The sequence below is a fragment of the Maylandia zebra genome, linkage group LG9, assembly GCF_041146795.1.
Source record: "Maylandia zebra isolate NMK-2024a linkage group LG9, Mzebra_GT3a, whole genome shotgun sequence".
Taxonomy (NCBI): domain Eukaryota; kingdom Metazoa; phylum Chordata; class Actinopteri; order Cichliformes; family Cichlidae; genus Maylandia; species Maylandia zebra.
The window spans coordinates 460494-486440 of NC_135175.1; the positions used below are offsets into that span (position 1 = coordinate 460494).

The window sequence follows — 25947 nt, forward strand, 5'->3', positions numbered from 1 at the left end:
ACACCAAGTATACTAGGGCATCATACTAACCCCAGGTTGTTGTCTGAGGCACTTTGAAAAAAGTGCATGTATGGATGAGGCGAGTTGTTTCTACTCTAACTGAGCACCCAAGAGCTATAGAGATTGACAGACCACGTGACTTTCGCGCATTGCATGCCGGGAACTCGTGGCAAAACAATCCAAGTACTTGCATCAAATGCAAGCATTTGCAGCACCGCAAAACGTTCATTCTCCGGTTCCAATACCTTCTTGTTTTTTCTTTGCCCCCCAATAAGTTATGTACAAAACGAAGGAGAACAATGCCGGTCCGTACAAAGACAGACTTGATGAAAAGTCAAAGAAAAGATACGAGGAAAAAATCAAAGGAGTGAAAGGGTCAGACCCTCACGAGCACACAGAGGGACAAAAGATGTTAGCGTGCTGCCCAACTTTCACCACGCTCATATTTATAATTATATGCTTCTTGGAGTGAGTGCATACACTCATGAAGTTTAGTAACTTCAGGTCACTGCAACAAGCCCAGGTACAGTTTACCGACGGATGGGTACAGGACCTTGAAATGCACCGTGTAGAAAGTAAAGACCATCGTACATATCATAAGTTTACCAGTCTCACAAATCTTCGTCATAAATACACATTAGTTAACAGTTTATTAATATAACCTTTGAGCTCAACGGTAATTAATTAGTAGTGGAAATAATTTCTGGTAGCATCACAGAAATGTAGCAGTGACAATAATACTGTATGCTGTAATCGTACTGGACAATTAGTGATACAAAACAACTGTTTTATCCTGTGAATAAAAGTATATGTTTTTGTCAATGTACCATAATAACAGAAGCGAAACACAATATTGTGTCAGGACAATTTACTATTTATGCACAATAAACAAAGGAGCATAGCGCGACAATTTCTGTTCAGCGCCAGACTTGCTTGTAACCTATATCACCAATTATGTTAAGAAAAATGACGCATTAACTACTACAGCAGACTGACCTTTGTGGGAATGCTTGGAGCAGACTAACCTGTGAGCTGGAGGGTTCTGGGACGTTATATTTGATCTTTGAATGGCTGCAATCCAGTCGCGTCTTTGTTACTTCGGAAACACGGCTCGAACAATTTCTCTTCAACGACGTAATCCGATAACAACCGATCTCTTTACCCGTCGGCTTCCCGTGGCTGTCATGCGACCGGCTATTGCAGTTATAATACAACAGCTTCTTGACATTTTTTGTGTTTCTTTTTATCGCTGTGTAACTGATTTCAATTGAAAGCCTGCGTGCGCTAGTACCTCTTGCCACGAGTTCCCAGAATCCTTTGCGGTTTTACCCCTGAGTGACGTCACATTTTCAATCTCTATATAAGAACCAGTCCTAACAAACCCTTGTGTGTCGGTGGCAGCTGAACTTCATTCAACCATGGCCTGCAATGACTTTGCCAAATTCTTCACAGAAAAATATCCAAAAGATTGGACAAGCAATTGGTACATCAACAGCAGATCCAGGATATGTACTGTGTCCACCGAAAAACTGTTTAAACACCATCAAACAGTTTCACCTGATTAACAGCAAAGACCTGGAGGACATCTTAGGTCAACTGAACTCCTCCTCCTGCTGTTTAGATGTCCTGCCAACAAGTTTTTTCAAAAAGGTCTCAAAGACTTTAGAGTCAGATCTGTTACAGATCGTCAACTTTTCTTTATTATCAGGTGTGTTTCCAGAATCACTAAAAACTGCTGTAATCAAACCTATACTGAAAAAGGACAATCTTGACAAGACACAAATGAACAACTACAGGCCGATCTCAAATCTCCCATTTTTAAGTAAGATCATTGAAAAAGCAGTTTCTCAACAGCTCAATTACTTCTTAAACAGAATAATTGCTACGATGCCTTCCAGTCAGGTTTTAGACAGAACCACAGCACTGAAACCGCTCTGACCAAAGTGTTTAATGACATATGTCTGAATACAGACAGTGGAAAAATGTCAGTCCTAGTTTTACTGGATCTCAGTGCAGCATTTGATACAGTTGACCACAACATATTACTCAAACGACTGGAAAACTGGGCAGGTCTTTCAGGAACTGTACTAAACTGGTTCAAAACATACTTAGAAAACAGGAAATACTTTGTATCAATAGGTAACTTCACATCTGAGCAGACAAGTATCACATGTGGAGTTCCCCAAGGTTCCATCTTGGGACCCCTTCTGTTTAACATCTACATGCTCCCACTGGCACAGATTATAAACAACAACAAAATAAACTATCACAGCTATGCAGATGACACACAAATATATATCACAATGTCACCAGGAGACCGAGGCCCTGTACAGGCTCTTGGTAAATGCATTGAGGAAATTAATGACTGGTTGTGCCACAATTTTCTCCAGCTAAACAAAAACAAAACTGAGGTAATAGTCTTTGGCGCCAAAGAAAAACGATTACAGGTCACCAGAGAACTTCAATCTATACATCTAAAAACCACAAACCAGGCGAGAAATTTGGGTGTAGTGATGGATGCAGACCTAAACTTAGAAAAACACATTAAGACAATAACAAAGTCAGCTTACTATCACCTCAAGAATATTTCAAGGATAAAAGATCTGATGTCTCAACAGGACCTGGAAAAACTAGTCCATGCATTCATCTTTAGTAGGCTTGATTACTGTAACAGCATCTTTACAGGTCTACCTAAAAAATCAGTCAGACAACTACAGCTCATTCAGAACTCTGCTGCTCGAGTCCTCACTAAGACCAAAAAAGTGGACCACATCAGTCCAGCTCTGAGGTCCTTACACTGGCTGCCTGTCCGTCAGAGGATAGACTTTAAAGTTCTGATGCTGGCCTATAAAGCTCTGAATGGTTTAGGACCAAAATACATCAATGACCTCCTGACCCAGTATGAACCTTCCAGATCCCTCAGGTCATCTGGATCCGGTCTTTTATCAGTTCCCAGAGTCAGAACCAGACACGGAGAAGCTGCATTCAGCTTTTATGCTCCTTATATCTGGAACAAACTCCCAGAAAGCCTCAGATCAGCTGAAACACTCAGTTTATTTAAATCCAGGTTGAAGACTCACCTGTTCTCAGCTGCATTTGAATAAAGCACCAAATCCACACTTTTAAGCTTAAATTTCAAAACTTACACTAACTACTGATCTTATCTAGGGATGGGTACCGGTGTTCTGACATAAACGGTAGTAACCAGACCGAAAAGCAGCGCACATTTCGGTGCTTTATTTCGGTGCTTTTTTTTCCTGGGCTGTGATACACTTCTAGCCAGGCGGGGTCAGGTACGTACGTTCTTTTAGAGCAGAGCTACAGATTAAAATGCCCAAGGCGAAAAGTCTGGCTGTACTTCACAGCAAAATATGCAAACTCAGCAGCCTGCAACAAGTGCTTTAAGCTGATACTGTGATACTGTCAAAGGAGGTAACACCTCAAATCCGATGAAACACCTGGCGACGCATAGCGTTTTTTTTAAAAAGCCCAGAAATGTGCCATATTTGATAGCTTGCTGCGAGACCTCACACCGAGCGCATCTACTGTGCGTGGGTTGCCTGTTATCTGACCCGGAGTTAGCAATATCCCCCAAAAACCCCGAAGAGGAGAGTCCTGGCCCCTAGCCCTGCCAGTGTATCAGAAATGATGAGGATGATGATGCAGCAGCAGCCGTTCTTCTCTGCGTGAGTAGCTTCATGTTGTTCGTGTGTAATTTACGTTGAGTAGGCTAACCACGTTATTAAGATAAGATAAGATAAGATAAGATAAGATAACCTTTATTAGTCCCACACGTGGGAAATTTGTTTTGTCACAGCAGGAAGTGGACAGTGCAAAAGTTATGAGGCAAAAATTAGAATACAATAAGAATAAATACAGTACACAACTGTACAGAATAGAATAAAATACTATATACAGTAGAATAAAATAAAATAAATATACAATAAGATAAAAATAGAATACAAATACAAATACTATATACAACTGAGTAAAAATACAACGATGACAGAAAGGATTATTGCACTTAGTATTATTGCATATGTATGGATGTGTGTGCTTGATCAGTTAAAGTCTTTGTTGTGGAGTCTGACAGCAGTGGGGAGGAAAGACCTGCGAAATCTCTCCGTCCCACACCGTGGGTGCCGCAGTCTCCCACTGAAGGAGCTGCTCAGTGCTGTCACAGTCTGCTGCATGGGGTGGGAGATGTTGTCCATCAGGGATGACAGCTTAGCCGCCGTTCTCCTGTCACTCACCACCTCCACTGGGTCCAGAGGGCGTCCTAGAACAGAGCTGGCCCTTCGGATCACCCTGTTCAGTCTCTTCCTGTCCCCAGCAGAGATGCTGCCGCCCCAGCAGACCACACCATAAAAGATAGCAGAAGCCACAACAGAGTCATAGAAGGTCTTCAGGAGTGGGCCCTCCACTCCAAACGACCTGAGTCTCCGCAGCAGGTACAGCCTGCTCTGCCCTTTCCTGTAGAGGGCGTCTGAGTTATGAGTCCAGTCCAGTCTATTGTTCAGATGAACACCAAGGTACCTGTAGCTGTCCACAGCCTCAATGTCCATACCTTGGATGTTCAGTGGTTGCAGTGGAGAATGCTTGTGCCTGCGGAAGTCTACCACCAGTTCCTTGGTTTTACTGGCGTTGATCTGGAGGTAGTTCTGCTGGCACCAGTCCACAAAGTCTTGGGTCAGACCTCTGTACTCCTTGTCGTCCCCATCAGTGATGAGGCCAACTATTGCAGAGTCATCAGAGAACTTCTGCAGGAAGCACTGGGTGGAATTGTGGGAGAAGTCTGCAGTGTAGATGGTGAAGAGGAACGGAGCCAGAACCGTTCCCTGTGGGGCCCCCGTACTGCAGACGACCCTGTCCGACACACAGCCCTGAGTCCTCACATACTGTGGTCGGTCGGTGAGGTAGTCCAGGATCCAGGTAGTGAGGTGATGGTCCACTCCAGAGTTCTCCAGCTTGTCCTTTAGAACCGAGGGAAGAATGGTGTTGAAGGCACTGGAGAAATCAAAGAACATGATTCTCACAGTGCTTCCAGCGGTCTCCAGGTGAGCGAGGGAACGATGTAGGAGGTGAATGACGGCATCATCCGCTCCAATGCCAGGCTGGTAGGCAAACTGAAGTGGGTCCAGTGATGAGCTTATTAGGCGCCGAAGCTGAGCCAGGACCAACCGCTCCAGGGTCTTCATCAGGTGGGATGTCAGAGCCACCGGCCTGTAGCTGTTGAGGTCCTTGGGGCTTGAAGTCTTTGGCACTGGTACAACACAGGAGGTTTTCCAGAGCTGTGGGACTCTTCCCAACCTCAGGCTCAGGTTGAAGAGGTGCTCCATCACCCCACACAGTTGGTCCGCGCAGGACCTGACGACCCTCGAGCTGATGCCATCTGGACCCGCTGCCTTCTTGCCATTAATCCTCCTCAGTTCCCTCCTAACCTGGGTGGTTGAGAGAGACAGGCTGGAGCCTTGTGTTGAGTGTGTATTGGATGCTGCAGTTGGGGGTGGGGGGGAGTGAGCAGGGTGAATAGAGGAGGTGTGAAGTGTCTGAGGTGGAACAGCAGCAGCCGTTCTTCTCTGCGTGAGTAGCTTAATGTTGTTCGTGTGTAATTTACGTTGAGTAGGCTAACCACGTTATTACATTAATGCATGTAAGGTGAACTAGCAAACATCATCATAGCTACATGCGGCTGTCTTCTTGTTTGATGGCAGATGCTCCCTTCACCCTGGCCAAAAAGGCTAAAATGACCAAAGAAAAAGTGGAAAACAGCTAAACATGAGAGGTTTTGGATAAAGTTTGTGTTTTTTCCATTGTTTAAGCACTGCTTCCAGCCAAGAGTGATACCATATTTGCCCTATAGCTGCAGAAAAGGCTAACGTTGTTATCTTTTTACAAAAAACCAGCTGAACATGAGAGGTTTTTGGACCAATTTTGTGTTCTCCATTCTTTAAGCACCGGTTTGAGCACCGTTTGAGCACCGGCACCGTTTCAAAAGTACCGGTTTGGCACCGGTATCGGATAAAACCTAAACGATACCCATCCCTAATCTTATCTATTTCTGATTTTATCTGTTTTGATTTTATATACTGTTTTGTTTGTTTGTTAATTAGTTTTTGTTTGCTTGTTTTAATCAATTTTAAATCATGCTTTTTATTTGTTTTTGTTTCTAATGTCTCTGTAAAGCACTTTGAATCACCTTGTTGTTGAATTGTGCTATACAAATAAACTTGCCTTGCCTAAAGTGTGATTTATGTGGCTGTCCTGAAATGATGATGATGATGATGAAGTGTCCTTTAGGTTTACTGGACAGTAACTGTTTCTCTCTTTGAATGTGTACATTTGATGTTATACGTCCTCTCAGTATTTCTAAAGCTGCGTCCACAGTTTGGCCTAATGACCTCAGAACAAATAAACTCTTGTTCACACACACACACAGATTTTGCAAACAATGGCAGGTGATGTAATAACTGGAGGGACTGGGAAGGGCTGATGGCTGGCTGTTAAGCGGTGGCCCAATTTGAGCTTTGCATCCACACAGGAACCAGAGTCCTCCACAGAGCCACACTGTTCACTTCAATAGCAGTTGGAATAAAATACACTGTAGCACAGTGGTCCCCAACCTTTTTTGCTCCACGGACCGGTTTATGCCCGACAATATTTTCACGGACCGGCCTTTAAGGTGTCGCGGATAAATACAACAAAATAAAACCGGTACTGGTACCAAAAAAAGAAGATTTATTCATAACACACGTGAAAAGACCCAGGAAAACCGAGTTAACGATCAAAACGATAACAAAATAACGCTGAAAACCGATAAAACCCTGAAAACCAAACATTTCACACCTGAGCCTCAACTCTCGCGGCCCGGTACCAAACGACTCACGGACCGGTACCGGTCCGAGGCCCGGGGGTTGAGGACCGCTGCTGTAGCATATCAACTTCATTCAGAAAAAGAAAGTTAACTGCACAGAATCTCCTCTTATCTGCAGATGATGTGGTTCTGTTGGCTTCATCGGGTGGGGGCCTCCAACCCACACTGCAGCAGACCCCACCCTAGTGTGAAGACAAGAGTCTGAGGCCATGGTCCTCAGCTGGAGAAGGGCAAAGTGCCTACTTCAGCTCAGGCACAGATTTATAGCTGCTTTGAGATTATTATGTTATTCCTGATTGAATAAAAAAATCAGGTTGTAACCAAATATAAAACTAAGGTATGATTATCATCGCTTTTGTCCTTGTTTAATATTTATTCTATTTTTTTTATCTTTATTTTGAACATGTTGAAAAAGTACAACAAAATAGAATTAAAAGAGACAAATGAACAAAGCAAAACAAAAGGAAAATGAGCAAACACAACTATTTAAATCCAGGTTGAAGACTCACCTGTTCTCATGCTTTTTATTGTTTTTGTTTTTTAATGTCTCTGTGAAGCACTTTGAATCACCTTGTTGTTGAATTGTGCTATATGAATAAACCTGCCATGTACCAGTATTTCCTGTAATACTGTGTCCCATCCCACAGATACACCTTTACACTACACTGTACCCTATGAGGACATCCAGATCACACAAGCTGTGATCAACAAGCTGCAGAAGTGTACTTTTAAATCAATGAACAGTTTGTCTCTGTTCATGATCAGCTCTTTCTAGATGACTCCCTTTAAGTCAGTGTGTTGATGTTTATTTAGTCCATAGTGAAAACCTATTTCTGGTATTTCAGGTGGAGTCACAGAACTTTTGACTTACTTGTTAATCACACTTCAAAACATAGTGACTAAAAAAAGGAACAACAGATCAAAGTCAGAAAATGGCATTACAATGCATGAAACAAGTTTCTAGTTTTCACCTCCTAGGACCTGGCGTCCACAAATGTGGACATCACATTTTGGGTTGTCTAGACCAAAATACTACATTTTGCTCTACAAGGGCCTGATATCCACTTACGAGGACGTTATTCTGCTACTTCTCTATCAAAATTTAAAACGAATGTCCTCATATGTGGATGTCAGGCCCTTGTAGAGCAAAATCAGGTAAAAAGATAATTCTTTGTTTTTAATAATGGAGTGGATTTATATAGCGCTTTTCAAGGCACCCAAAGCGCTTTACAATGCCACTATTCATTCACTCTCACATTCACACACTGGTGGAGGCAGCTACAGTTGTAGCCACAGCTGCCCTGGGGCAGACTGACAGAAGCCAGGCTGCCATATCGCGACATCGGCCCCTCTGGCCAACACCAGTAGGTGGCAAGGTAAAGTGTCTTGCCCAAGAACACAATGACCAGGACAGAGAGCACAGGGATCGAACCGGCGACCTACTGGTTACAGATACGCTTCCCAACCCCCTGAGCCACGGTCACCCTCATTCATCATGTCCCAATCAGCCCAAATAGCAAAGAGAAAATAAAAATGCATGAAATGAAAGCGTTCGGATCTTAGGAGGTTAATGTTGATGGTGTGCAAGCTTCAGATCTGGGGATCCACACGTTTATCTACAATGTCACACCTGAACAGACACAGGTGATTATGAGAAGTGGTCAGTGGGAACAGTACAAAATCAGATATGCATTAAAAGTTTAATAACGATACTAAGGCGAAGAGTACGAATTATTCACCTGCGCCTAAGAACATCATGCCAAATAAGATTTTATTTCCTCACTTTGATTTTGTCTATGGCACAAAATCATAGCTTGTGTTGGCACAGTACAAATTCAGGCCCCTGTGAGGAACTTCCTACATATGTAGATAACGTGTCACTGACATGCAGTGACCATAACACAGCCATTTTAAAGTGGGTGAGCAGTAGAAGACTGACCTGTTATTGAAGTTGGTGCAGTAAGTGAGGTCCTTGCAGCCCAGCTGGCAGGGCTCTCTGACGTCAGCCAGGCAGTTGATGAGCTCTGTTTCCACTGGGTTGTACTCACAGAGCTGGTCAAAGTCTTGCCATGTCTGGCTGCCCCAGTTGGAGCTGATCTCCAGACACATGTCCCTGGAACACATTTATAATCAACCTGTAGTTCACCTCTGCTCGCTGTAAATGACACCCAAACACCGTCTTTCACTGATGTCAAGAACTAAAAGTGGCATACCTGCAGAGTGAGGTGTTGGCTTTGGAGCAGCAGTGCAGCTTGGCACAGTCCATCTTGGCAGGAAGGTTATCCTCTTCAGTTATGGAAGGAGTCTGGACACTGCTCAGAAAGCACTGCCACATAGGCTCCTGAGGGAGCGGCTGGGAGCCGCACTCTTTGATCAAACCCTCCATAATCTCATGCTCTGTGCTCATAGTGCGAAGGATTTGTCGGCAAGCCATCTGGCAGTGGGTAGCTGCCCTGTCGCAGCAGTACAGACCTGCATGTGAGACAACGTTACTGAGTTTATACATCGCCCACTGAAATTCCCACGCTCACTACATCAGTCACGAAACTGCACACACAGAGTTTCCACAGATATTTGTATGTCTGTTTAACGAAGTGAAACACTAAACATATATAGTCAAATGTGCAGGATGTCACTCTGTGTGTGAGGCTGGCTTTATGGAAGATGTTTAGTGCAGACGTCCCACAGTGGGTTGGTTAATACACTCATGTTAACTAACTAGTGACAGAACAACAGAACCAAAGACAAGAACCAGTCGTGGGGATCCCGTCTGCACCAGGCCTGGCTGCAGCACTGAGCTGCACAGCAGGGCTCCGTGGGGTAAACACATCCATGTGCTCGGTGTTCAGGACGGTCACGTGGTGCAACAAAAGGTTTATTCAACAAACCTTCAAGCAAGGGTGCGTAGACCTGGGATATAGAGTACGCTTGGGGAGTGTGATGGTGTGTACAGTGTCTATTTAACTGTCTCCACGTTGGGTGAGTGCTGAGTAATTGCATATGCAAAGCACACTGTGCACTGTCGATCTTACGTGCTGCACAATAATATTCAATATTTAGTATTTACTGTTATCTTCACATAGATCATCGCGATGATGTCGTTTATTATATTGCTGTCTTTTTTTGCTTGTTTTCTCTTTTTTCTTTCTCAACAGGTGATCCAGGTGATTCATAGATGTATTTTTTGTCGGTTTGTTTTGTTTGTTTTTGTTTTTTGCCCTTTATCCCCATCCCTCTGTTTTTCTTTCCCTCTTTCTTTCCCCCAGTCATGTCTGTCCCGTGCGTAGAAAGTGAAAATAAAATAAAGTAAACAATAAAAGGGGAATCAAATAGACCAATACGGCAAGGCCGGGATGGTCCATTTGGTAAGGTAAATCCGTTGGGCATCTTTGCCTTTAGACAATAATTCTGATGGCAAAGAGCCAAACAGGACAGGAGGGGGAAAAAAACCTTTCATCTGAGTTTTTAAAGTTATGGATAAAGATCATTTTTGCCAACTTGCCGACTCTTCAGCATGAATTCATAACTGCTTTTACACTTGGAAATTATTAAAAACAAATGTTTCTGTATTACCTCTGGAGTGAATGGTAGCTCAGTCAGTGGTAAACATGGATGAGCTGTACTCAACTTCCTGTCTTAGTGATCGTTTTATATGCACCATATGACATCTGCAGAGTCTCATGGAGTTTGTTTCTAATCCAGCACTTTACTCTCTTCATAGCAAACACTGAGCTGCACTTCCTTTTGTTGTGTGTGAAGCAGATGGACTTACTGTCCACAGGGCTGTGTATGGGGTAGGACTTTGTGAAGTTGTTGACACAGTGAATCAGCTGAGCACTGTGAGTCTGACAGTAGTCTTTGACAGCGCTGATCTGGGACACGGTGGGGGTCGAGTCAGTCCTGAAGATGGCCTGGCAGTACTCTCTGCAGGTGGTGTGACGACCTGCATAGCTGCAGCATGTAGAGCCCACTGCAGGGACACACACACATGCACACACAGGTTAAACAGTAAGAACAGCTGGCTGAGGTTAGGAGTATCAAAGTATGCAGTGACTGTGCCAAGTGGGCCTGAGGTTTTCAAGCTCTGCCAAAATCCCAGTTGGTTACAGTCAGGGAAACAATACCATGACTTGCAAAGAAATGAAGAGTTTATCATTGTGATGGTGCTTTCTTTGTTATTTGTCACACTGTCTCAGATTCACAGATAAACTGGAACAGTGAGGACTCCATCCAGGACAATTCATCCAAGAGCACAGAAGCACAGAGAGAAACAAGAAATGCAGATCTTACTCGCCTCAGGTCAGAGTTCATTATTCAGCATTAAGGAAGGCGCGGGGCAAAACTGGCATCAAGGAGTTCCAAGGAAAAAGCCCCTGCTTACCAAAAAGTCCACACAGGCTCATCTCACATTTGACAAAAAACATTGTGACGAGCCCCAAAACCTTTGATAAAATCTTCTGTGTGTTGTAAAGTCCCGATCCATCGGCATGAAACTAACACAGCATTTCATAAACGCAAAGCACCAACAGACAAACATGGTGGGAGTGTAATGGTCTGGGGCTCTGCTTTGATGGAACCATATACCCTGAACCCACACCTGAAGCTCAAGCACCCTCAGGTTATGCAGCATGGTCCACCAACCAAGCAACCAAGCAAGCAACCAACCAAGCAACCAAGCAAGCAACCAACCAAGCAACCAACCAGCCAACCAAGCAACCAAGCAACCAAGCAACCAACCAGCCAACCAACCAAGCAACCAACCAGCCAACCAACCAAGCAACCAAGCAACCAACCAGCCAACCAACCAAGCAAGCAAGCAAGCAAGCAACCAAGCAACCAAGCAAGCAAGCAACCAACCAACCAACCAACCAACCAACCAACCAACCAAACAAACAAACAAACAAACAAACAAACAGGTTTTGAAGAGGCTTAGTGACAGACTGGACTCAAACCCTACACAGCAAAATCTCCAGTGTTAAATTAATACTAGAGAGTGTCTGTATGTGTCCACTCCTCTGAGTGTTAAATATAACAGTGTTATATGTTTAAAAGTAACCTAGTCAGTTTTGAAGATTAACAATGGCTAACACTGAGCAGTGCTGATTTTCTAACACTGGAATATTTCTACCATTTTGAGTTATTTTCCAGTGTTAGAAAATCAGCACTTATATTTAACACTCAGAGGATTGGACACATACAGACACTCTCTAGTATTAATTTAACACTGGAGTTTTTGCTGTGTATCGACACACTGTGGCATGCTCTTGGAAATCCTCCACTGTGACTGAATGAAAACAATTCCGCAAAGAAAAGCAGCCTTCAGAGCAACATGAACGACTCACTGCTGGTTATTACAAACGCTCGATTGCATTTCTCCTCATTAGGTTCAAGGAGCAGCCACTCTTTAACGGTGAAAGGAAGGTTTGTTTTCACAATAGACCATTGTTTAATGAGTGTTTTGCATTAACTTGGATTATCTTTGTCTAATATTAACATTTGTTTAACCCTGTGAAAAATGCAAGTGTGACAAATAAAACTAAGAATAAAACTGGCACTGTACAGCAAAAAACAAATACCACTCAAACTATTCTGTAAAGAATCACAACAAACAGATATAACAACAACAACAACAGCAACAACAACAACAACAACAACAACAACAATAATAATAATGATATATCCTCTAAACAAGAAGTTATGAGGTAGGCAAATTACAATGCTCTGCTATTTGTTTATTTATAGTACGTATGACAAACCAAGGATGGAGACAAAAACACTAAATGTGGCAGGAAGTGAGTGAATGACTTACTTTCATTTTTGGTGATGCAGCTGTAGAGCGAGTTCTAGAATGAGAACAAGAAGCTGTGGTGACTCTGCTCACACAGACCACACTACTGCAGCAGAAACATGTTACTGGATTCAAGTCTCTGAACCACTGAATGACCTTTGACCCTTGACTAAAAAAACCTATATTTGTGCTTTAGTGATTGATCACATTTCATTCAAACATTGGAACAGACGTGAGGAAACTGTGATTCTGACCAAGAAAACACTTGAAGGAATAATAATAACAACAACAGTGTGGAAACATTAGTAACTTCCATGTAAGCACATTTTCATCGACACATTGATACTCTTGTAAATCTGTAAAGGGAGCAGTCGAAGGAGGAAGAGACAGAAACAAGCACGAGGACATTTACAGTCTGACAGCTAGCTTCAATAAGCGATGTAAGCATAACAGCAACAATCCATCTGTGAGCGACACAGAAACACAGAGCTAAGAACTTCATCTGTCTGACAGTGTGCCACTGCAAAATAATCTCACCTCTCTGAAGCTGTTGGACTTACCTCTGTGGTTTTCTTGCATACTTTTGTTATATCATTTTTTGAAGATGCCTACATGGGGAAAAGAAATCAGATCAGTGTTGGGGACAGCAGCTCGCACCCCAGGATGGACTCACAGCATCTCACCTGTTTGCATTCCTTGCGACACTCGGTCGTGATGGCCAGTTCACAGCAGCCCAGCCCCACCCAGCCTTCTGATTTCCTCGATACTCCTGCAAGCAAATCATACACCAGAGAATCAGCTCTTTGCCACGTGGATTTCTTTCTATGGCTATTAACTATCACACTTTGTGACACTGATTTATTTACTGTTACTGTGAATTATGAAAACAGATTCACATTTACTTATTCTGAGATTTTCATATTCAAACGAGAGCAGCGATAACACCATGGAGGTGGTTTTATGGTGAAGCAGAGCGAGCGAGTTCACTGCCTGCAGTAAGCTCTGCTGTCACATGTCTGAAAACAAAGGTGTTCACTGTAGTCACTGTCTGTGCTTCTCATGCTGTATATTCTGATCTTTGCAGAGTGAACTTCACTATCTCCATGTGTCCGGGGTGGGTGGAAAGTCCTCTCCCCCATCTGTCCAGCCACCATCGTGCACGTGTACAGACACACCTGCAGGACCAGCTTAAGAGTAAATCCATGAATGTTGCTGGAAATCAGTGAACATCAATGATGGACGATGTCTCACTCTGAGAGGACTGGAGGAAGGTTTTTTTGATTCCTTCATCCATCCATCCTCTTCTGCTGATGTTTGTCAGGGTCATCGGTGAGCTGAAGCCTGTCCCAGCTAACATAGAGCGAGAGGCAGGGTGGAGGACACGTCTCCAGCCTGACGCAGGGCTAGCACCCAGAGACAGACAACCATTCACACTCACATTCACACCTATGGGCATGTAGAACCACCAGTGACTCTAACCCCACTAACTGCATGTCTTTGGACTGTGGGAGGAAGTCACCCAGAGACAACCCACACAAACACAGGGAGAGCATGCAAACTCCACACAGAAAGACCCCGGCCTGATTCAAACCCAACACGCTCTCGCTGTGAGGCAGCAGCGGTCTCGCCACTGTGCTGCATAGCCCGAAGTAGACACCGCCCTCAACAGTGTCACATCAGAAAACACCCAGAGGGACATTTTAGACACCTGTGATTCCACAACAAGCAAATGTTTTCAGTTGGTGCTAAGCTGCCGACTGCTACAAAGCCATGCTGTTAAGAACATGACGTACACAACCTGACACTGCTATCATCTCTCATCAATGTTCCTCTATAAACAGTATGTACTGTACATTTACATGTGCTGTCCCCGTGTCTGCCCGGCCACGTGTGCTTCTGTTTACTTTCTCCTCTCACCTCCCCGCCAGGGCGGAGCTCATTGCGGGCTCCCGCCCTTGGCTCACATACCTTCTCTTTATCAGGCTGCAATTATGTGTTGGACATTTAAGGCCGGGACACAGACGGTCTCATTGCTGGATGATTGTGCGAGACACGTTAGTGAATCTCTAGCTCTGTGAATCTCCTGTGTGTTTTTGCCTCTGAGTAACCGGCGTTTCCCCGTGTATAGTTTTCCTGGACCCGTCATCTACGGAGAGCAAGTGTGAATGAGATTCCCTTCCCGGATTTTTCCCTTGGACCCTGCAATTGCCCCACTGTATCTGCACTTGGTGATTGTGTAAATAAATGTCATTCCTTGTATTGGACTCTGATCTGCGCTTGAGTGTGACATGTGCTGCACCAACAGATGCCGGTGCAACAGTTTGCAGACAGATTTTATTTTGGTTGGTGGTTAAATACAACAGCAGATCAGCATCAGGATGTCGTGGTTTCACCTGCTTACCTGGAAGTGTAGAATTGATGCACATCCAAAGTTCATTCTGTAAGACATAAAAATGGTTCATGTCAGAGGTTATTAACAAAAAACCTTAATAACAGCTTTTATAATTCAGGTAGCATAATTATCAGATATGTAGCTCTGTTTTTCTCACACACCGTGGGTTTGTTAAAAAAGCAATTTTGCAATTCCACTTCAATGTCTGGGAGAAGAAGCACGAACTTTGGTAACTTTATAATTCCATGTGAATATATTAGTCTGCAGGTCTTTTATGAAAGTAAATGGGTGAAATTAGCAGGTGATAAGAATAATGTTTCTGGCTTGTTCCACCAACCATAGAAGAGGGCGTTACACTTTGGCTGAAGAGAGAAGGAAGCTGGTTGGATGTAAGAAAATGTTGCTTTAACAAAAAACTGAACGAGTTATTATGTGGCCACTCTATAATATTCTTCATATTTATAATAGAGTGATTTGTATATATTAGTGCTATTTGTTAAATGTGTGAACTCTGTAACAGATTGGATTATTTAACTAGCTGAGTCTGTTGCTGTAGCCCACATCATTTCCTCAGGGATTAATAAAGTTTTGTGATTGTGTTAATGTTTCAAAGACACAATTAACCAATGATTTATTTTCAGAGACAGCTGTAAAGCAAACGTACAGATCAGCAGCTCTGATTGGCTGCTCTGCTGACCACATGTCTACTCGACTCCAGATGTGCAGCAAGCCCAGGTGTGACCCGTGATGCAGCACACTGTGCACGGCTCCTTCGCTGGTTGTTGGATCAACAGTTTCAGTGAGCCGGTGCTCACACAGCAGTTATCTGCTGCACTATATTAGTTATGCAGAAATCCCATGACTTTACAAAATAACTGAATAAACTGAGCCAGTTCAGTTTTACACAGAACAGACTCTACATTCTTCATTTCAAACTGAAACAGACGAGTGTTGAAAATATGAATGTGAGGAAACTCCCACTGGAACCAGAGCCCTCTGCGTCCTCTGCGTCCTACAGCTGAGGGACGCAGACACATGTTGTCGAGCTGGTACAGGACAGTAAGACGTACACTTGTTGACATGTCAGCTGTGTTCTCTTCACAGCTTTCAGAAAGCACTTCTTCAAACTCACCGGGCTCAAAGTTTGGCTTTGAAAACTCGGGTTCTTTCACTTCCATAAGGTAACCAGCTTTCACTGCTGAGTAAAAAGAGACTGTTGTTTCCTCAAACCTACCAGCCCCTCATTTATCTTCTCTGTAGTCAGCTGTGCTTACCCGTTCTTGTACTGTTCACCAGGATCGTCTCACAGTGCTGATGAATATTTTATTCCTTGAGCACTGAAACGTGAACACACCAAACACACAGGTGGATAAACAGGAGCTGCTCTGCTCTTCTTGAACTACTCGACACTCTGTGTCCACTTTTCTCCTTTTTGATAACGTTTCCATGAACAGCAGCAGTCTTTTTTTATTTTTTCATTTTATTTTAAATTGTACAGCGAATACATTTTTGTCACTACAAGGGAACGCTGCCTCCTCCTGTGATCTGTTTTTACACTGAAGCTCTGTTTCACAGAGAGGAACAGCAGCAATTATCCATCACAGCTTGTTAATCAACCACAGACCCAGAGAGAGTTTCAGGTCTTTGGAAAGCACACAGGGAAGTTCATTATACAACAGTCAACAGTCACAAAGACTTAGAAAGGAGACTGAATATGAAAACAGGTCCACTGAAAGTATCCATGTTTCTCTTCTGGACATACGCAGTCATCGTTTTGTCACATGACTCACACTGGAGTGGATCTCACCTGGATGCACACACACGCACACAGACAACCCACCTTAGAAATGTCTCAGATAAGCACCTAGAGGAGCCTGGTCTGACAGACACATGGGCAATATACAGACAAACATCCCCAAGGACACTTTTTTTGATCGTACTCTGATCTGTTTCTTCACCAATCAGTCTGACGTACACAGATACCAGCAGTAGCTCCTGCAGCTCTGGCATTATCAAAGGCATCAGTGCAGAATGACAGGAACTCTACCACACATCACCTGTCCCCTGGTATCCTTTGGGATGGTGTGAAAGCATACATGAGACGGTGAATAATCTAATTTAGTTGTGCAAAAGAAAAAAGAAGCAAAGCTAAGGACAGTAAGGTTACTAGAACAACATCAAAGATCATAATCTCCATAATCTATTCTGCACTCAGAGATTTCCACAGTTTATTAACTGACAGGGCAGAGGGCAGCTCTAGACTCAGTGGTCAGAGGGACGGCGAGAATGCCAGCTGGTCAAGCTGTTTGTTTGAGCCCAGCAATCACCTAACAGAGTTATTTTAATGAGTAACGATCCAGAGGATTCACACAGCAACACAAGGATAAGGGTAGGTTAACATGTGTATGAGATGATGAGGACAGCGTTGGGCGTTAGCTGAAACCTCTCAGGGAGACCAAGACGAGGAAAGTCAAATTACATGTGAAACACCATCAAACTGAACCTGCCTCCCAGTGTCACAACATGTCAGTGAAATCACCACACATATGGTGACGATACTGAAATACTACTATTTTTCACAGATGCATCTATGGTATGAGTTTCAAAGTCCTTCATCATCTTGTTCTTGAGTCGCATTAACCTGGCTGTCCACGCTGCCCCGCCCACCAGCCCTCCCAGCTGTTTACAGCTCAGGAGTACGGACCCCCTCACAAAGTCTGCAAATCCATTTTGTTTTTAGCAAACAGATCCAGCAGAAGAAACTTTTGTAGCAACAGCGTCGGTTGCAGAGCATAAAAATAAACCTTTGCCAGTGAGTAGTTCATGGTTTGTTTTAGTCCTCAAAGTTTTATTCCTTCGCAAGTTGTCGAAATACAAGAATGCTAGAGAACATGGGCACATGGGGACAGTCTACATCAGAGCCTGTTGTTACTGGAGCCTGTTTGCATTATAATGACCTGCGTAGGCCTAAATTTAACGTACATGTGTACTAGTTGTTTGTTTTTCTTACTGTAATTAACAACAGCTCCTTGTGTTGCAGCTGAACATCATCTATTTGTTTGAGCTAAATTGCACAGCTGTTGGTAGAAAAATGAACTGAAAACAATGCAAATGTTGTAAATCAGGGGTGCCCAATCCCGGTCCTCGAGAGCTACCGTCCTGCAGCTTTTAGATGCATCCTTGTTCCAACACACCCGAATCAAATGAATGGCTTGTTATCAGGCCTTTGCCAAACACGATGGCATGCTGAAGAGGTAATCAAACCATTTGATTCAGCTGTGTTGGAGTAGGGATGCATCTAAAAGCTGCAGGATAGTAGCTCTCGAGGACTGGGACTGGGCAGCCCTGTTGTAAATGATCCAAAAAACTAACCACACCGATCAGTACTATTTGGGGACTGGGCTCATGTGCAGTAGCTCTGGCCCTAGATCTTCTAAGTACGCTCCTGCATCCTGTAAATTCTGTTGTACTGGCTTCTCATTAACTTCAGGGCCAACTGTACCTGAGCGAACCCTGCCCTCACACTCCAACATGCATCCACACAAACTCATGTCCACGTGTCAGTTATATTGCAGAGATGCTGATATGAGTCTTCTGCAGAAATTGTGCATATTAGAGCCAAAATATATACGAGTTACTCTGTGAGGCTAATAAACATTTTTATTCACAACATTTTCTAAGTGTTATATATTCAAACCTTATGACACAACACAATACAATCATGAGACAAGGCTTCCAATAGAAGCCATCTTGTTGGTTAGTGTACGTGTAGCTGCTGTATGTGAAATGGACTCACCATAGACTCTGGACAGTAACCAGGTAACCTCTGCAGGAGATGCTTCAGACGTGACTCACTCTTTATAGTGGTGAGCTGCAGGAAAAAGCAAAAATCATGACTTTATATAACACAATCTACACCGTAAATCTGGATCAGCTGGACCAGGTGACCCTGAATCCTCCCTTAGTTATGCTGCAATAGGTGTAGGCTGCTGGGGATTCCCATGATGCACTGGGTGTTTCTTCTTCACTCACTATGTGTTAACAGACCTCTCTGCACTGAATCATATCTGTTATTAACCTCTGTCTCTCTTCCACAGCATGTCTTTATCCTGTCTTCCTTCTCTCACCCCAACCAATCACAGCAGATGGCCCCGCCCCTCCTGAGCCTGGTTCTGCTGGAGGTTTCTTCCTGTTAAAAGGGAGTTTTTCCTTCCCACTGTCGCCAAAGTGCTGCTCATAGGGGGTCATATGATTGTTGGGTTTTGCTCTGTATGTATTATTGTAGGGTCGACCTTACAATACAAAGCACATTGAGGAGACTGTTGTTGTGTTTTGGTGCTGTATAAATAAAATTGAATCAAAGCTGGTACATGGTTTGTTCTGCCTCAAACCAGTCTGGGTGGGACGAGGCTCACCACTAGGTGATGTCAGCAGAGCGTCTCTGTCAGAGCAGTGCTTGGTTTTTTGGAGATACTGTGACTGAAAGTCAATAGTTAAATTTATATTTTCTGAAATCTTTGAATGTAAAAAAGTTTTACTTAAAAACAAAAACTAATACTAACCCTTCCAAAGACTACTTCCCCTTTTTGTGCATCTTACAACACTTGATTTTCAGCATTTTCTGAGCTTTTTCTTTACTGGTTTTCAACTTTCACTTGCTGGTCAATAAGATCACAGTAAGGTCTACTCGGCATCTCTCTTGAAACCATCACCCCTTCTCACCCCTCACCCACAATTTCCCAAGCACCTCCTTAAAGTGCAGCAATAAAACTGTAACACTCAGCTGCTTTTTGCTCTGATGCAAAAGCCTCTCTCACATTTCCTTTAGTCCTCTTTCACTGACATGAGGATGGAGAGCGAGCGTCACCTTCTGTCAGTTAAAAAAAGTTGAGACTGAAGTTGATAGCTTCAAAGACAATCTGATTTGATGTGAGTAAGGCTTGTTGTGGGATCAACATGGTGTTCCACTGGTAGTGCGTTAGATGACCTTAGGGAGCAAATGAAAGCCCGTCTAACTGCAGAGAGCATCTCTTGCCACATGGAGGCAGTGTCCAAAGTGTGTGGTCCAACTGGTGCTGTCTGGGAGGGGCATGATAATCCTTTACCTGGTCTGGGTCATTCGTAAGCCAATCAGCATTTGACCTACGGCCAGCTGAGCTACATGCTGTTGGGGTTTTGGAGGACTGCAGGTAGCACATTTACTTGGTTGAAAACCTCTCATTGGAGGCTCTCTGAGGGCAAATACATAAATGGACACAGCCATGAAACAAGCATCTATGTGTTTGTGAATGTGTATGTTCATACCTGGCCACAAGCTTCTCTGCAAGGTGAGAATTCGGCAGCATGGTGGCAACAGGAGGGATCTGCAGACAGAAGCATCAAGTTAGAGTCAGTTAGAGCATCGCCATCAGTGTTTGGTTCACCCAGAGCTACGGCTCTCACATGATGTCAAATCACACTGCTGTGGCTGGAGGCAAATCCAGGGATTTGATGGCATTATTTTTCCAACTGTACTGGGGTAATGCCGGTTGAGCCAAGTTAGTCAGCATAGTTACTGGATGTCAGGATTTATGAGAGTGTGATATATTAAAGCCCTCGAATGACACTGAGCAGCTTAATAACAGGGAGAACAGATGATTACACAAACCACCAACCTAAGAAGATAAACTGACAGCACTTGTGAGAGTTACCTGCCTGATAGCTTGAACTGGGATGCCAACAGCACCTAGCCCCAGTGAGGTCTTTGTCAGTACAGTTTGCTTAATGCTACGATGGTACCAAGCAAGTTAAAGAAGCACGTGGACTGTTAAAACAACCAAACGCAAAAGCAAAGAGAACAAACTCAAAAAAACAAAACTGACCTACTTTGACAAAGAGTCCTGAATGTGAACAAAGGGAAGCTCTACTATTTGTTGGATTACATGAAAGTGGTTGACAGCGGTCTATGTTAGTACAATAGATTCAACTGGATCCACATGAGACGATGACGTCTTCTGACACGTCCTTTCCAATCTCAGAGTGACTTTGTTGCACTAACCTTCATGCTATGCAAATACATTAAACTGGTTGGTTGAGATGAAGCAGACGCCACTATGCACTGATGTGAGTATTTAAGTGTGCTTCGGAACTTTTGCTTGGAACTGGTTTCCAGTTGCATCCAACCCTTACATCGCTAAGCCCATCAACGCATCAGGTTCAGTGGAATAAAGCGCGTGGCCACTGTGCTCTCGAGAATAACAGAGTGACCGATCACCCTTTCCCATCTGACGTATGAGTCTGGGTTTGGCAGTTGCTAGGAGGACAGTAATTTATGTTTCAGTATCTTGTCCAAAAATACTTTTGCCTGAAAGAGTTGGGATTACATGAGTTAGTGCAGTGTGTTTGTGCTCAGTTCAGATGAGATCTGACGTACATGAAGGCCACAGCATATTATTCAAATCATTTCATTTCTTTTACAGACTTCAAAGTGCAAAAATGACACTAAAAGTGAGAAAATTATTTCCAGTGCTGTGTAAAAACAAACCCATCTTGTCTACACACATGGCTGAAAGCTTTCATGTGTATCACTCAGCTAAATACTAGAATAAGTACTTGCCTCACAGCTGAACTATAGTAACCGGGGGGTACTGACACTGCATTCATCACAGCCTGTGTGTGACGCTACACACTGCATGTGTTTAAAACACGATGAGAAGTACATTCTGTTGTATCCATGGCCTTGTTTGGTCTTTCAATCCGCGTACACCCCTGCACCAGCCAGTAGCTTCCTTTTGTTGCGCCCTCCTTAATGACCACTGTTGGCAGGCATGATGAGATGTGAAAGAAAGTGAGTGTGCTGACAGACGTGAAACAAATGATCTGTAGCTTTGTGTGTGCGGGTCTTTTACACTTGTGTCTAAAGAGGAGCTGTGCTGTGAGTGTGTGATGTGGAGAGCCTGCTGAGTAAAGTTCAAACCTGCGCTGTAGCCTAAAAATTGCAACCTTCATGGTAAAGTGATCTCCAAGGGCCTGAGCATTTCAGAGGTTACTGTGTCTGATGTGGGCCTGTCTGATCATTACTGTGTTTTCTTTGAAAGTAAAATCTCAGCCAACACAAATATATCAACAGCAGTGATCACAAAACGGTGTATAACTGAAGACAGTAGTGAGATCTTTAACCAGGTCTTCCCATTAACACCTGACCTGTCCAGAGGGTCAGTCAGTGAGCTCGTCAATAGCTTCAATGCTAACATGTTAAATGTAATGGACACTATTGCTCCCATTAAGGTGAAGGTTATCTCTGGAAGGAAGAAGTCTCCATGGAGAAACTCCACACTGGTGAAAAATGAAAAAAGAGAGTGTAGGAAAGCTGAGCGCAGATGGAGAAAAACAAACCTCCAGGTTCATTATGACATCTATAAAGAGAAACTTCACAATTATAATTTACAACTGAGGAATGCAAGGAGGTCCTACTTCTCTGACATCATCACTAAAAACAGCCATAATGCTCGGGTCTTATTTTCTACAGTTGACAGGCTAACAAACCCTCCTGTGTCAGTGGCAGCTGAACTTCATTCAACCATGGCCTGCAATGACTTTGCCAAATTCTTCACAGAAAAAATCCAAAAAATTAGACAAGCAATTGGTACATCAACAGCAGATCCAGGATATGTACTGTGTCCACCGAAAAATTGTTTAAACACCATGAAACAGTTTCACCTGATTAACAGCAAAGACCTGGAGGACATCTTAGGTCAACTGAACTCCTCCTCCTGCTGTTTAGATGTCCTGCCAACAAGTTTTTTCAAAAAGGTCTCAAAGACTTTGGAGTCAGACCTGTTACAGATCGTCAACTTTTCTTTATTATCAGGTGTGTTTCCAGAACCACTAAAAACTGCTGTAATCAAACCTATACTGAAAAAGGACAATCTTGACAAGACACAAATGAACAACTACAGGCCGATCTCAAATCTCCCATTTTTAAGTAAGATCATTGAAAAAGCAGTTTCTCAACAGCTCAGTTACTTCTTAAAACAGAATAATTGCTACGATGCCTTCCAGTCAGGTTTTAGACAGAACCACAGCACTGAAACCGCTCTGACCAAAGTGTTTAATGACATATGTCTGAATACAGACAGTGGAAAAATGTCAGTCCTAGTTTTACTGGATCTCAGTGCAGCATTTGATACAGTTGACCACAACATATTACTCAAACGACTGGAGAACTGGGCAGGTCTCTCAGGAACTGTACTAAACTGGTTCAAAACATACGTAGAAAACAGGAAATACTTTGTATCAATAGGTAACTTCACATCTGAGCAGACAAGTATCACATGTGGAGTTCCCCAAGGTTCCATCTTGGGACCCCTTCTGTTTAACATTTACATGCTCCCACTAGCACAGATTATAAAGAACAACATAAACTATCGCAGCTATGCAGATGACACACAAATATATATCACAATGTCACCAGGAGACCGAGGCCCTGTACAGGCTCTTGGTAAATGCATTGAGGAAATCAATGACTGGTTGTGCCACAATTTTCTCCAGCTAAACAAAAACAAAACTGAGGTAATAGTCTTTGGCGCCAAAGAAAAACGATTACAGGTCACCAGAGAACTTCAATCTATACATCTAAAAACCACAAACCAGGCGAGAAATTTGGGTGTAGTGATGGATGCAGACCTGAACTTAGAAAAACACATTAAGACAATAACAAAGTCAGCTTACTATCACCTCAAGAATATATCAAGGATAAAAGATCTGATGTCTCAACAGGACCTGGAAAAACTAGTCCATGCTTTCATCTTTAGTAGGCTTGATTACTGTAACAGCATCTTTACAGGTCTACCTAAAAAATCAGTCAGACAACTACAGCTCATTCAGAACTCTGCTGCTCGAGTCCTCACTAAGACCAAAAAAGTGGACCACATCAGTCCAGCTCTGAGGTCTTTACACTGGCTGCCTGTCCGTCAGAGGATAGACTTTAAAGTTCTGATGCTGGCCTATAAAGCTCTGAATGGTTTAGGACCAAAATACATCAATGACCTCCTGACCCAGTATGAACCATCCAGATCCCTCAGGTCATCTGGATCCGGTCTTTTATCAGTTCCCAGAGTCAGAACCAGACACGGAGAAGCTGCATTCAGCTTTTATGCTCCTTATATCTGGAACAAACTCCCAGAAAGCCTCAGATCAGCTGAAACACTCAGTTTATTTAAATCCAGGTTGAAGACTCACCTATTCTCAGCTGCATTTGAATAAAGCACCAAATCCACACTTTTAAGCTTAAATTTCAAAACTTATATTAACTACTGATTTTATCTACTGTTCTGATTTTATCTGTTTTGATTTTATATACTGTTTTGTTTGTTTGTTAATTAGTTTTTGTTTGCTTGTTTTAATCAATTTTAAATCATGCTTTTTATTTGTTTTTGTTTCTAATGTCTCTGTAAAGCACTTTGAATCACCTTGTTGTTGAATTGTGCTATACAAATAAACTTGCCTTGCCTAAAGTGTGATTTATGTGGCTGTCCTGAAATGATGATGATGATGATGAAGTGTCCTTTAGGTTTACTGGACAGTAACTGTTTCTCTCTTTGAATGTGTACATTTGATGTTATACGTCCTCTCAGTATTTCTAAAGCTGCGTCCACAGTTTGGCCTAATGACCTCAGAACAAATAAACTCTTGTTCACACACACACACAGATTTTGCAAACAATGGCAGGTGATGTAATAACTGGAGGGACTGGGAAGGGCTGATGGCTGGCTGTTAAGCGGTGGCCCAATTTGAGCTTTGCATCCACACAGGAACCAGAGTCCTCCACAGAGCCACACTGTTCACTTCAATAGCAGTTGGAATAAAATACACTGTAGCACAGCGGTCCCCAACCTTTTTTGCTCCACAGACCGGTTTATGCCCGACAATATTTTCATGGACCGGCCTTTAAGGTGTCGCGGATAAATACAACAAAATAAAACCGGTACTGGTACCAAAAAAAGAAGATTTATTCATAACACACGTGAAAAGACCCAGGAAAACCGAGTTAACGATCAAAACGATAACAAAATAACGCTGAAAACCGATAAAACCCTGAAAACCAAACATTTCACACCTGAGCCTCAACTCTCGCGGCCCGGTACCAAACGACTCACGGACCGGTACCGGTCCGAGGCCCGGGGGTTGAGGACCGCTGCTGTAGCATATCAACTTCATTCAGAAAAAGAAAGTTAACTGCACAGAACCTCCTCTTATCTGCAGATGATGTGGTTCTGTTGGCTTCATCGGGTGGGGGCCTCCAACCCACACTGCAGCAGACCCCACCCTAGTGTGAAGACAAGAGTCTGAGGCCATGGTCCTCAGCTGGAGAAGGGCAAAGTGCCTACTTCAGCTCAGGCACAGATTTATAGCTGCTTTGAGATTATTATGTTATTCCCGATTGAATAAAAAAATCAGGTTGTAACCAAATATAAAACTAAGGTATGATTATCATCGCTTTTGTCCTTGTTTAATATTTATTCTATATTTGTTATAGTCTTTACTCAAAATAGTTGCCATTTAAAATAAACTGTGTAAAAAGGATTTTCAGCCAATAATGTATCTTCTTCCCATGAAGTTTCCTTATTTATTTTATGATTATTATTTTAAACACACTGCTATTGTTTCCATACATACGTAACTACTAAAGATGACCTTTACTGCACGTCTCCCTCTTTCTCTCTCCTCTTTGCTGTCTCTATCCAATAAAGGAAAAATACTAAATATAATATTTACAAAAACAGAGAGAATGACTGTTCTGCTGTGTGAAATCATTAGGACTGTAATATGGCTAAAACACAATTCTCCCTCACACCAACTAAGATCACAGTATCGCACACAAGCTCTGTAAATATGAATTACAAAAAATAAAAA

At 43.0% G+C, this 25947-nt stretch overlaps 1 protein-coding gene across 1 annotated transcript in view; it reads right to left on the minus strand.

Moving 5' to 3' along the window:
• The window catches only part of reck (reversion-inducing-cysteine-rich protein with kazal motifs), an 87510-nt gene that overhangs the window by 40380 nt on the left and 21183 nt on the right, over positions 1-25947 (minus strand). The window contains exons 2-10 of the mRNA XM_014410977.4: positions 20359-20417; positions 18851-18925; positions 15064-15100; positions 13346-13431; positions 13223-13270; positions 12684-12717; positions 10647-10844; positions 9088-9346; positions 8814-8987 (exon numbers count right to left, since the gene is read on the minus strand). Coding sequence (XP_014266463.2) covers positions 8814-8987; positions 9088-9346; positions 10647-10844; positions 12684-12717; positions 13223-13270; positions 13346-13431; positions 15064-15100; positions 18851-18925; positions 20359-20417 — 970 coding nt within the window. The remainder of the gene's footprint in view (positions 1-8813; positions 8988-9087; positions 9347-10646; positions 10845-12683; positions 12718-13222; positions 13271-13345; positions 13432-15063; positions 15101-18850; positions 18926-20358; positions 20418-25947) is intronic.